General features: G+C 35.5%; 1 protein-coding gene across 3 annotated transcripts in view; it reads right to left on the minus strand.

Moving 5' to 3' along the window:
• SESTD1 (SEC14 and spectrin domain containing 1) overlaps positions 1-14,567 on the minus strand; it is a 60,433-nt gene that overhangs the window by 12,837 nt on the left and 33,029 nt on the right. For all 3 annotated transcript variants that reach the window (XM_074829260.1, XM_074829259.1, XM_074829258.1), the window contains 5 exons: positions 12,057-12,170; positions 9,796-9,893; positions 9,359-9,414; positions 6,157-6,368; positions 2,360-2,482 (listed from right to left, as the gene is read on the minus strand). In XM_074829260.1, the coding sequence (XP_074685361.1) occupies positions 2,360-2,482; positions 6,157-6,368; positions 9,359-9,414; positions 9,796-9,893; positions 12,057-12,170 (603 nt within the window). The remainder of the gene's footprint in view (positions 1-2,359; positions 2,483-6,156; positions 6,369-9,358; positions 9,415-9,795; positions 9,894-12,056; positions 12,171-14,567) is intronic.

Below are 14,567 nucleotides of genomic sequence, written 5' to 3' on the forward strand. Positions count from 1 at the left end.
TTTTTTAAAGTTATGCCTTCAGCTTTTGCATCATTTATTTACAAAGCATGTAAAATAGAGTGTAAATATCCATATTCTAAAAAGTTTTTTCTTTTTACCCAAAGCCACCTCTACCATCTACTCACAAAAAACAGAGTATGAAGAGATGCAAGAAGGGAAAAAAAAGTAATGAAAAAGTTGTTAGCAATCAGCGAAAAATTTAAGAGCAGAATAAATCTCACATCCACCCCAAAAGGGGCAACTAATATGGAAACATCTTCCATTGTCACACATGTACTATAGATATAGTTTCAGTAAACTCAGTTTACACAACATAACTCTTGTTACTACCTTTAGACACTAAACATATAAATCTAGTTTACTGAGTGTGACAAGTCAACTACAATATGAGAAGTCAAATAAAAAAACTAGATAATAATTTTTAGTTTTTATTTTTAGCATTAAAGTCAAACAGTTGCCGTAATTTATTTTGGTCAAGCTATCAGTGAAATTAAGACAGGCAAACCAGATAGGAGTGTGTTTCTGACCCTTTCCATAGGGAAAAGTTAGGCACAGCTGTACATGACAGCTCAAAACCATGGAGAAAAGGCCAACATTTGCTCAAAAATAGCAGTTCTAGTCTATTGCTCATGAATAAAACAGTCAGAAAATGGAAACCTAAACACATACCCCCAAAACAAACAATCCCCAAAAAAAACCAAACAAGAAACAAACCAAAACAACACCCTAAGAAAATTATGTTTTCACTCCAGAGTAAACTGAAGTTAAAAAGTGTATCTTTCAAACAAGTCAAACATTTTTTGCAGGTACCTTCAAAACAGGAAATAATCAACAATAAATAGATGATGAAAGAAAGCAAGCATAAAAGCTGTCAATCCAATTATAAGGAGAGAAAAAAATAGGAAAATACTGAAAGAAGAAGAGTACACTCAGCTATTATGAGATGTTTAAAAAAAAAAATCAAAGAAAAAGGAAAAGCACATTTTTCCAGTGTTATCATCAAAAACCAGTTTTACTTTATAAACAGGCATCTAAATTTAAGAGAGGCCAGTGGTCTCCCAATTACTTTTTTCAGTATAAAATTAATTTTTCTGACTGTTGTTTCGACAAACTCCTGCCAGCACCTGAGAACAAGCAGCATTCCATCTTGTCAGTGCTTTAGTGATGAGCAAACTGTAGGCCAGCCTGCAAACTTCAGTGGGATCTCAGTGATTTCAAGGATTGAATATAGCCCCAGCTAAAGCAGTTCTCTGTTACAGATATCCAAGTGAGAACAAAGTATATTCAATCTTGTTTTCTCTTTTCATCTGACATGCTAATATTGCTGAAAGATACTAAAAATTATTTTTTTCAATGAAGTAGGCAGATGATTTTTTTTTTCCTTTCCAATTAGGATTTTAACTGTAAGATGTCTTACACTTCAGGAGGCATTGGTTTTCAGAGCAGACATTGCTTGAAGAGCTTAAAGCAATGAGAAGACAGAGAAGATTGGATTCACTTGACCAAACAGACACCTACAACACTTCTACATCTGAGCACAGAAACTGTACTCAGTAGAGATGTAATCAATAGAATGAGTGTAGTCTAGTGCACAGTGTTTCTCAGACTAAAGGTTTGGAGTTTGTTTTTTTTCTAAATTACATCAGAAAAATTGTAACCCAGTGACTATTTTCTTTGTCGTGACTTTACAGTCATGGCAAGGGAACTTAGGAAAAGTGGACAGAATTGTCAATGGCTACATCAAGGAAAGTCAGAAAACAGGAAAGGCACTGTGAGCAACACTCACATTGGGAATATCAAGTATTCATATCCCAATTATAGTTAATCATCTGATGGAAAGACAAAATTCTACTGAACCTTAGGATATCTTCAAAATAAAGCAAAGTCATCAAGTCAGCACAGTTACAAAACAGTCTTTTCAAGATTTCATTATGAACATAAACTACATCTTAAGTCTTGACCAATGAAACTTAAGCCAGTTCTAGCTACTGGTAAGTGTAGTTTAATAAAGACAAAAATATTAACATTCACCTGAGAAGTACACAACTTCTCAGCCATTTTGGCAGGGAAGAAAAAGGAAATTTACTCCTTCTACTCAACATTGAAAATTTAAGAACTGCTGTAACGTAATAAAAACAAGAAAAATCATAGACAGAAATCAGTATTTTTTTTACACTGGAAAACAAAGTAACATGTACATACAATGACCATATTAAGTTCTTAAACTGCTCATTTTCCTCTAACTCATAAAATCATGTACTATGCAAAATTCCTAGATACTCATAACCAAAATACATTGCTCATAACTGCATGTACTTAGAATTATTTTGCTACTTGAAAAGGGTATGGGAAATCTCACACTGTGTTGACTCTCAATCTCTTCATGTTTCTGTTGCAAAGCTTGTGAAGCTCTAATTGAATCACCTATTCCCCACTGGGTTCTCAGCTGTTCAGATCCAGGTCCTTCAAGCCAATTGACTACCTGTCAATAAGATAAAGATGACAAAAATAAAGTAGCAAATCAATTAGATAAGAACTAGTATAAGAAGATTTTTGTAATATAAGCAGAAATATTTCAAAGTAAGTATACGTTTATGTAAAAAAAAAAAAATCAGGCGTCTTGTTGCTGAATCATTCACATCTTTAAAAGCTTTACACAGAAACTACTTTTCATTAACCTCAGCCTGCCAACTCCATGAAAGTGGGTGGAAACCACCAAAAGTTTTGTCACATACATACTTGTCATTTCATATCTATGTCAAAAAGAGCTTAAAACACAACTTTCTTGATATTTGACTTCTCATGTTCTAACAGGAATTTTTTTTTGCCAAAGTGAATTACAATGCACAGCTGTATTCAACTTCACACCTGAAAGTTTTCTCCTTATTTTGCTGTATTTATTAACACTCTAGTACCAGATATGTACTTACTCCAAAATTAAATTTACATACCACCTTCGTATTTTATATATTTATGTCTTTCAACTTGTTCAAATAACAGAAGTCTTACAAAGTCTTAATGGCCACATCTCAGGGGATCTGTCTTTGCAGAAATCTTTGGAAGTTCATGGCACTACAATTTGACTACAGTACTGGATGTCTTTATTAATATTCTTATTATTATTTTGAGACTATTTCATCTGATGTTAATATTATTCAAACAAAGCAGAGTATCTGAAGTTTTGGTTTTCTTATACACATTTGAATTATCAGATGATATCTATGGCAAAATTTAAGTATCTTGAAAACAGAGACAGCAGTGATGAAACCTAGTGCAAAAGTCACTTACTACTGGAGTCCTGAAGTAAGGAAATGCAGGAATACCCTCACATTCTGAAACTTAATGAAAAAGCATAGAAGCCAGCTTCCTCTCTTTAATGACTTTTGTTTAAATGAAGACGACAGAACAGCTTCACACAGTTTTTCAGGAAATACAATACACAACATAACACTATAACCATGAAGACAAATGAAAAAGGGATTAATTGGACCATTTTCCTAGTGCTACTAGGCTACACTGAAACAGTAATCAAGAATGACCATCACCATTACAGAAGGTTACTCAGTCCACCCCACCTTTTAGTCATCATGTCTGCATCTTCCCACCCCCATTTTTGTGTGCCCCCAAAGCAGCACTGTTTCAGAGCATATTTTCTTTGCTCCAAAAGCATCCTGAGCCTTCTTTACTTTTATCATTTCTTGAGCAAATTAAGACTACAGTTTTAGGTTCTTTTAGTTTAAAGAGGAACTTCCTGTTGTGCTCAGCACCTCTGTACAGCCGTTGCTTGTTAAATATGGAATGGACCTAGAACTGAAGGCACCCAGAGCTCCCCCTGTCAACCTTAGTGTGGCCTAGAAAACTCACACAGGGAAACAACAGATCTCGTGCCAATCTGAAACAGTGTGCAAGACTCCTGCTTAGCAGTGCCCTCTCTGACCAAGACCACCTCCCCTTTACACGTTTCCAGCAACTACTGGATTGCCTCTGAAACTGCTTAGCTTAGCACATGGCCATTCTTGTGTGACAGATACTTTAGCTGTGGAGACAGGAGTCACTAGGGGATGTGCAGAAAGAAGCGATGTTATTTTCATAAATTATATCTATGGTTAATGATTAGACTACTGCAAGGCCTGACATTAATTTTTGTGAATTACCATTAGAAAAATAGTAATTAACACCCCTGCCTAAGGAGGGACAAAGCTAGAATTTATCATAGTATATAGAGTTGCTCATCAGCAGTCTGCTTAGTAGAACTGCTCATCAGAAAACATCTGGAAATCATTGGCATCTTTACACTGCAGAATGAAAGAGGAAGGAAAGGGAAACAAAACTATGGAACAGAAGTAAGAGGCGTAGTTAAAAAGAGAGGGTAGGATACTGAAGGCACAAGGGACTAGAGATGGTTATGGATAAGAGGGCTTTGAGGCAGGAGTAAGAACTAAGCAGTTCACAGTAAGCAGAAGCAGCAAATAGTGAAAATGAAACAGGAACACAAAAGCAAGCCAGGAGTGGTTAACAATATAAGCAGCTATACAAAGGATGAAATAGGAATGTAATTGTAATGAAAGTTAACAGGAAATCAAAACACTAAAAAATAAATCAGCAACACAAGAGAATGAACTTTCTATGTACACACCCATTCCAACTGAAAATACTGCAAGCATGTTATACTGCAACTTCTGTTTTAGCAAAATAAATTCCATGGTACTTTGCCTCTATTGGGTTCTTCCATCATTATCTTCTTACTTTTCTTGGTTAGCCTAATTTTCTCCCATAAACCAAAAGGAAACTAATCAATTTCTAAATTTAGTCTTCCATTTGTATGCCACTTAGAAAGCTTTTAAATGCACTTTATAGAACTGATTAGATTGATAAAAATAGCAAAACACATTTTTCCTGTGTGCTGAGACTCAGTTCACTTACTGTGTAGCATCCATAGTGCAGACAGAGCAAATGAGTAACTATTTCTAGTATAAATATTGCAAACTGAGGCTGATGTCCCAGTAAACAAATGTATTTAAATGCATTAACAATGTCAGTTTGCCAAAGTACGTTATAAATATCATTTCAATCGACACATCTTGTTCAACCAATGTAACTTAACCACAGGAAAAAATCATCTCACCTGATTATACCCATGGCCATGTTAATATGTTCTATACAGTACTAATTTCATCTCTTACATATTTTTATTATTTCCAACTCCACATATCAAAAGATGACATATTGCTTTTTAAATTCTTTTTTATAATAATCTGAATTACTACATAAGTGAAAATTATTTCACCAGTAGATTTATATTTTCACTGCTAGAAATAATAAGATTGATTAGTTTTTATCTTTACCCATACTGGAACACTGAAGTGCAAGTACTTGATTTGCACTCCTCATGCATTAGAAATGTCAATATTGAAAGGTTAACAGCAATATCCATTCCATTTTCTGCATGTTCAAACTACACAGAAGCTTAAAAACATAAATCTAATTTCAAGTAATAAACACAAGAGGAATAAATTAATTCTATTTCCTTGATATTTCTCTACTGAGATTGCTGAGAAAAATGTTGAAAGTGCTAATTACATGCCTGTTTCCAAAGGACCAAGCCAATTCATTATGATCTTTAACACACGATTGATTAGGAAGGTTTATATTTATTCTTGTCAGGGTATCCTTGAAATACAGAGAGTTTAATCACTTTAACTTAGCTAAAACACCAAGCGTTAGACAAATAAAGGAATAAATAATGGACTATCTTCAGTAATAAGAACTTAAACCAACATGGGCAGGGGAAGTTTTCCAACTCTCAAGCAAATTGACGATCAAATGTGTCTCATTTGTGGATGTTCCTCTCGCTGCTCACAGCTCAGGCATTTGCCCCTCTGACAATGTAGCAGTACACCATAACAGTACACAACAAAGGGACATGAAGGTTCTCCACTGTGATGGCAAGAGAGCACAATTCTGTTAGAACAGCCTTCAGAAAGTCACCATGGTATTCACCATGTAAAGCATCAAGTGAAACTAGCACATTGCGGTTTGAGGAGCATAAGGAGGCCTGAAGCTCTCACCTCTGATTCTTAGTTTTGCAGGAAACACAGTCTGGGACCTGACCTCAAACATCCACCTCACAGTATTGAAGAACAACCCCAAGCTTACCTGCATTACCTTCTGCTGAATCTCCTCTAGTTGTGTACGTTTGCTACGTTGTCTGCAAACTTCCTGGTAGCGGGTATATTGCTCTCTAAGTGAGTCTAGTAGCTTCATGACCTGTGGCTGAGCAAGTAGTTCATCATCCATTGGAGACCAGGAAACCCCTCCATCTGAACCATTGAATCGACGCTGTTGTAACTCAGATAGTAACTCATGACCTTTAAGAATACATATAATGATGTGGTTAATCTAGGTTCAAAAAACAAGCACAGAAATTATTAGTAAGCATGGCTGCTTTTAGACCATCCAGTGGTACATTTTTGCAGCTATTGATCTTTCATGCATTGGGCATATTTAATGATACCATTTCATGCAGAGCACTGACCACAGTTGGTGTGGATGTATCAGTCAAAAAATAGGGTTGAAATCATGTCCTATATTTTAGATATATAGAAGAGATACCGTGACTAACATTCACATTGATAATAGTATTTATTACTGTAAAGAAACAATTGCAAAGTACAATCCCGAGTCTGAAACAACTGTAACTATTCTGGTTTACTTCAAAGTACTGTGTAGCATCCAAAGTACTTCTCTCAAACAATACATATTCTTAGATTAAAAGAATGGTCTAGAAGCACTAACAAACTGATCACATAATTTCTCTGTTATCTTTCAATTTCTCTGCTATCTTTCAGGACACTTACAAGTACAAAACTTTCACAGATAGTGTGGGGCTGAATATAAGCATTTAGATCATTATTTTTTTCTCACTTATCTCACCTTTTTCCTTTGTCCTCTTAAGCACCATATCACGGTGCTACACTCTAGAGAGTGTAATGATTTTCACATATGCAAAAATAGTATGTTTTGACTATTTAGTCCTCTGTTTAAACTGTCTGAAGAACGTTATTGTTAAGTTGTGGTACAGTTTTCAGGATGTAAACACCACACTACCAGTAAACCCAGATCATCAGTTTGTTCCCCAAAAGCTCAATGAACAAGTTAACAAATAAAGCAGTGTTTGGTCACTAACAAAACATTGGTGTAAAAGTGAAAATCTGCCAATTTCACATCATCAGTTCTGCAGGTCTTAAAATGGTAACATGACAGTTCACTCAAAGAAAAAAAAACCCAACACACCACTAGAATAGTAACTAATACCTCAAGGAAAATGCAGAAATATAGACTCCAAATTCAACTAGCATTATTTAGACAACCAAAATGCCAACAGCTTTGGAGATTGCAGCAAGCAACTTTAAATTACTCAGCATGTATTATTGTGAAATGAACATGTCTTAATAATTTAAATATATTTTGCCACACTATGGAAATAAAAATCTTGGATTTCATCTTTTATAATACTATACAGATAGGCACAGATAGCTGCAGAGCAAACAGCCTTAAAAGCTTTTACAAGTCATAATTCTATTGGGATAATTTTGAATTTTTACTATATTGTTTCAGCAGTAAAACTTTAAAAAAGGTTTTATATTGAAAAATATTAAACTAGATTCTTATCAAATTCTAAGAACTATACTTTATACGTGGAGATTTGGAGCTTGTGAAAGCAACAGTACTTATAATTATGGAAGACAGAAGCCCTTCATCTAAAACCACAGTTTGTTCATATTTACGCTTAAGAGACGGGAAAGTTTAATCAAGGAGAGATTAATTTTTTATTCTCAAACTTGCAATACAGTGAATCTAACGAAGAGAAAGGTTGCCTCTTAGGAACTGCTTTGATTTAATGAAAGTTATTAAATTTCATAGTTCAAGAAAAATTCATTATGCCATAATTGAGAAAACAGAGAATGCATATTGTCGTGGTTTGAACTCAGCCAGCAGCCAAACACCATGCAGCCAGTTGCTCACCCTCCCCCCCCACCCAGTGAATGGGGGAAGAGAGTGGAGAGACAAGGAAAACTCGTAGGTTGAGATAAAAAAAACAGTTTCATGATTGTAATAAAACCAGCAACAATAACAAAAAGTACAAACAAGTAATGCAAAATGCGACCGCGCACCAGCCGCTGACTGATCGATACCCAGCCCGCTCCTGGCCCACGATCCTGACAGAACGAAGATCCCACCATCGCAAAACCAGAAGCAAGAGAGAACCTGCCTTGCCTCCTCATATACTGAGCATAACATCCCATGATATGGAATACTCCAATGGCCAATCCAGGCCCAGCACTCCAGCTGTGCTCCCTCCCAGCTCAAGAAAATTAACTCTATCCCAGCCGAAACCAGGACAATATAAGCTAATGTTCTTGGGTGCTATCTCTTTACATAAAATTGAAGTGCTGTTTTGTCCAGAAATCTTACCATTAAAGGAGGATACACATTTAAGACTAAAATCTAGTGACAGTGCCTACAGACACTTCATATTTTAAAAACTTTAAAGGCCACAGCAAGGAACTATTGTTTCACCTTTTAACTCAAACAATATTATCCAACATCTAAAGAAGCTAAAATTTTACACAGAGGGCATGTAAAGCCAGTACTCTGTGGTAAATACTACATGTGATCCACACATTAGTTTGTAGGAGATAAGGATTCTGAGCACTCAACCTCAGATCACCACCTTAACACTATGGATTATTTCCTGTTCTACAGAGGCACAAATCTTTAAGCAATTTTCTAGTCCAAATCAAGTCTATTATACTTTATTGTCACTAGGAAATTCACCCTAAAAAAAACAAAAAAAAAACATTTCAAAGAACCCCAAATTTTTAAAGGCTGAAGGGAGAGTTTAAGCAGCGAAGAGTCAGAAGACTATATGTTTCACTTCTATAGATGGTTAGCTCAGAACTAGACTGCCACAAATTATCAGAACTGTGTAGGAAAATGCTATCTGTATTGTAACCATTTGGTGGCTACTGAGACAAATTCATTCTATAAGGCTAACATACTGATGTCATCTAGAAACAATGTATTCTCAAAATTAAACATATTAATTGTGGTAATACTATAAAGATGTTACCAGGATTATTAAAAACTGTGTTTAAAGTGACACATTTGGAGTTCTTCAATTTATTTGTTAATGTCACTTTTTTTTAGCCCAGCAAAGACAACATTAATAAGATAAGCTAGTTACATTGTGGTGATGATGGTTAAGATAATTATTGTGCCCTCTATGCTTTCACTTGGGGCCTAAAAATTAATAATGTTACTTTATTGACCAACATTATTTTTTGACTTACTATACCTGTCTGCAATACCGTCTCAGGATCAACCGATGGAAGGAAGTTCAAATCTATTGATCTTGAATAAAGTAACAAACACATTATTAATAATAATAATAAAGTGACAAATACATTATTAATAATTTGTATTACAGTAGCACTGAAAACTTCAACTAAGGCCAGAGCTACCTGATGCTCTTAAGAGACTCCATGTTTCTCTCCTCACTCAGCAGAGTCCTCACTTTTTCAACTCATTGTATCAAAACAGAACTGCAGCTGCAGGTAGTCATTAGTCAAAAGAGCATCCACACAGTGATGAATTTTGTAGTCTATGTTAAACTTTCAGAATTTCTTTACACATTTCAAAATACTTAAGACATACCATATTTTCAATATTGTTTGGATTTTCAATGAAATTTTATAATCCAAAAGCACCAATTTCAAAAAGCACATCACACACCTCTCTTTTTCTTGTTGAGTTCCTTTATCACTTCCATTGTTAATTAGAGCAAGTTCATCCAGTAGGGATGTTGATTCTTTCGTGAACTTTTCGAACACCTAAATAAGAGGCAGGTTTTAATTTAAGAAATAAAAATTGTATGTGACAGTATTGAAGTCATCAGTGCAAATTTATCCACTAGTTCTGTTAGTATACTTCAATCCTTACACAGTGTAATTATTTCCCAATATTCAGATGGTTAGAGTAGAAAGAGTAGAAAATAAAAAGTTTTATTCAGGAAACACTTAAGAGCACTAAGACTCCTTAGGGAGATAGTAAATGTTACACTGAATATAAAGAAGATGGACTGAATTCTGAAATACTGAAAAATTCTGAGATTTCTGCAAAACCTGTAAGTTCTTCTGGACATATTTATTCTACATCTTCATTTAAGCCTTTAAGTAAATCTTAAGAATAATGCTAGAGAATCAAGGCATGTTACACAAGCATCTGACAGTTCACTTAAAATAACCAACTTGGTGAAGATTCCAGCTTTTAATCACTACGAATATGGACTATATTGTAACAAACAACTAGGGTAAAAGAAAGATGTATTACATACAAAGAAATACACTCATCAGTTTCTTGGAATATAGAGGCTTTGATCTGAGATAACAAGGCCTGTATAGTCAGACACTAGGTACCATTCAGACAATTTCTCTGCACCTGACTTCTGAGGTTTCTGGGGGGTGTTCTGGTTTTTAACAGAACTGAGCATGATTGGGTGCCATAAGTGACATGCACAACAACTTTCAGGTCTTTTTGGTGTTAATAATTACTAATCAATAGCCTGCAGATGAACCTTCCTTAGCCTATCTAGGACTACTTAAATTTCAGCAAAAACAAAACAGAACGTGAGGTGGACAGCTCGTAAAAGCCCATTTATAAGAGTGGTTTATAAAATTCAAGCTAAATTCAGTTGTTACAAAAGGAAGAAAAAAATCCATAGAATTAAAATGTATAAACAGTTGTAAACTATTTTTCAGCTACTACCTTAACCAACCTTTCTGCCCTCTTGTCTAGTTTCAGAATTTAGGAGTTGCAGCCGAGGAGGTTCTTCATTAACATACAAAACAAGTGAAATAAGGCAAGAGAGGAGACACAGGAGAAAGAAATTTTCAGTTGTCGTCTGAACCAAATATAAAGCAAAAGTCCCAGCCAGAGTGAAAGTACTGTCCTTATGAATTTTATGAATGCAGGAATAAGGGAGTACAAGCCAGATTTGTATATACCAGACAAAAATGAAGGACAATGAACGTGTTAGATTTCCCTCCCATGTGTCAAGGTGCTCTCAGTTTCAGGCAGAGAAGAAACAAGCTGCCTTGCCCTAACCACACACACATAAAGGCCAAAGACCAGTACAAAAAAAGCTGCACAGCAGATTATGGTTTCTCTGTTCTTGGGTCTGAATATACAATTTTCCGAGATCCAGCAAAAAAGAAACATGGTACGTAGGGTGTAAACCCTCAAGTTTCCTGCAAAGGCCTGCTGCAAGTTTGGCTGCAAGGTATGTTTGAAGACTTTGGGCAGCTGCTGTTGGGACACACTGTGGAGTATTCTTTGTCCAGGATCCCACCTGGAGATCCTAGATGGAGATGCACATTTTAAGAATAGATTGCATGGGAAAGTAACACACTGAAGTTTAAATATTGTTTTGAAAATTCAATTTAAGTAACTGAAAAACAAGTATCAATAAAGAACAGAATGCTACGTGCACCAACAGTTGCTTAACCAATTTGTGTCTATTAATGATTTAGGGGTGTATTTGCTCCTAGATGGTTACCGAATCTCTGATCTACTGGGGAAACTGCACTGACAGAGGTTTTATTGTAGTACAGCTTAAAACCTGTCTCAGTCCACAGAAACCAAGGGCTAAGAGATAACTTCAAAGATGTGCAGAGTCCAAGTATTCCCTCCTTGTTTTGGATTTCTCCTATCAGCAGCAGCTGAGCAATATCCCTTTGTAACAACTATACCATACATTCAGGCTCTTCTAGAGTAAGGTTCTACATTAAGGAGGTTGTTGGTTCAATGAATTGAGTACATTAGCTGTATCATCCCTTGAGCAAATTCAGTGTTAGTTATCATAAGACTATTCATGCATTTGAACTGCACTACTACACACATGACAATTTCTACACACTTAGCAGTTACTAAACAAACAAAAATTCCTGGCTCAAGAATGAGACATTTGAAAGAAAAAAAAAAAAAGGGAAACTAACCAGCCTCTTATTCAACCAATCCATGTGATCATAGGTAAGAGTTCCTCCAAAATCTTCTGTTAGTTGGCATGGTTCTATATATCGAGTCAGCTTGTTAGCAGATACTAAAATAACCTGCAACAATAAAAGAAATTTTAGGTACACTTGCAAGTAACACATATTTACCTTAAGTACCTGAGAAGTTAAGTGTGTCCAGAGGTACTGGAGCAGATCTTTCTATGCTTCAGAGAAAGTGACCCTTTTACAGCTAAACATTTAAATGAAGTATGGCTGGTTGCAATTAGCATGGACCTAAAACAGACAGGAAATTTTGATTTGTAGTGTATATCTCATGCATAATCCTGTCAGAGTGTAATCTGTACCACCTTGTCTATTTACAACAGGAAAAAGAAATACATTTCTTGAATATCTGTTTTGTTGGTGGTAACTGATGCTTCTTGATTAAGTCATACAACATGTGATCTATTTTTAGCGAATATAGTAGCAGAATATCATACTACAAAGCACTTGGTATTTTTATCACTCTCTTGCAATACTTCCAGTGCCAAAGGTGAGTTTGCACCATAAAAGTTAAGTGCCTGCATTTACTGTGCAAATATGCTCAACAAGAGTTGGATCAAAGACTTGGATCAACCATACGCTTTCCACAAGTAGTCAAATTCAAATCTTAATATGTGTAAAAGCCCAAGTCATTTGCCCAGGAGACAAATCCAGTTCATCAACTAGTTCAGAAAATTAAGGAAAACACAGGTCCACTGCTAGTCAAAAGACTAAATTCTTCCCTTCATTTCTGCATTCTAGAGGTTCCTGGCTGAGCTTTATTCATATAAACCTAAACCAAAAGTTGACATCACAGGTTGCTTTGATGCATGATATGTTAAGCCTGGAATAACTCCTGTAGAAAGAAAACTCTGTGGAAGCAGACATATTGGCAATATATATCCAGAAAGAAAAAAAAAACAAAATGGAGAGAATTTTGAGAACCCATCAGATCATGCACATATTCTTGCAAGAGACAAGAATATGTTGAAAGAACCAACTGGAAAGAGCCTTCTTCTAGTCCAGCTCTGTGTTCCCCCAGTCACTGGAAGACAGAAAATCCAAAACTTTCAGGTTTCCTCCTTAAAATTACCTCAAGGGTTTTGTCTTCCACCACTTCAGGATAGTTCAGACCTGTTTAGGTCACTAAACCAGTTTGATATAAGAAATCATTGAGGAAAATACTATGTTTCTGAGATGGGTTTTGAGATCAAAAGCCATTCAAGCCAACCACCATTGGTCATCTTTAAAACCTGAAAATAGAGGTTGCACAGTCTCCATCCTTGGAAGTTTTTCAAGACCCAAACAGATAAAGCCCTGAGTAACCTGCTCTAATCTCACAGATGATTCTGCTTTTAGCAGGAAGTTGGACTAGAGACTTCCTGAAGTCCCTTCCAACTGGAATAACCGATTTTTCAATTCTTACAACTGAGGAATCCAGAGTAGTTCCAAACAAGTAGTCTAATATTTAATGTACAGGAACATCTTCCAGCAACATTCAGCAAATATAGGCTATTCTCCTGTATTCTTAATGGTATGTAGCTGCCATAAATGGAATTAGCTTGTAGTTTCTTTAAGTAATGCCAGTAACCAGCCCAAACACCAGATTATGCTAGGTCCAAGAAAAATAAAGCCTTTGTTTTCCTTCCTTAGGCACACATTTATATTTTCAGTCATTTTTACATTCTTTTCATCTCTATGAGTTCATAAAAAAGGAAAAGTTAATTTAATCAGGACATTTTGGTATGGAAACTGAAGTAAATAGGGCAGCTGGTTCACATCACTGAAATATCGGTTCTATAAAAAAAAAAAACAAATAGCCTGAAGAAAACAATGGACTGCATTGAGACCAGTTATTTCTGATTTTTTTAATGGAGATTCTTCAGGAAGGAGAGCAGACAAGGTATATGCTTTACAAACATGTACAGAGAAGCATTTTTAAAAAGTTTTCTCCTGCAAAGCAAAAGCTGTCTGTAATAAATATATTAACTATATGAGAAAATAATCCTCCGACAAAAAACCCCACACCCCCCCACAGGTGAGATTTGCACAAAGAACATAAACTTCTTGTGCACCTTATTAGAAAATTTTTGAAAAAACTTCCACTTCAATAGTAAGCCTTGTTGTAGCTTAAGATGTTGTTCCAAAAAACATTAATACTCTATGTTTCCTTTTTTAAAAAAACTTTGTATCTTAAACTGTTCATTGACTGATCACTGGAATAACTGCAAAAATCCTGTCTGAAGACTACAAAAAGTAAGCAAACGTTTGAATTTTTGACAAAGAAGTGGCAGAAGGGAGGTAGGTTCCTGGACAGAATTTAGCTTGTTCTAGAACTAGACTAGTGCCAGTACTAGTGTAACATACTCCATATGCTTTAAGTTAGTAACTTTGATATTTCTAGGTGTCAAAAGTTTAGTTTGCCTCTCTGAAGATTCTGAAATACTGTTTTAATCGGCTACTACAGATTAA

Source organism: Strix aluco, chromosome 6, assembly GCF_031877795.1.
Source record: "Strix aluco isolate bStrAlu1 chromosome 6, bStrAlu1.hap1, whole genome shotgun sequence".
In the NCBI taxonomy this organism is placed as follows: Eukaryota; Metazoa; Chordata; class Aves; order Strigiformes; family Strigidae; genus Strix; species Strix aluco.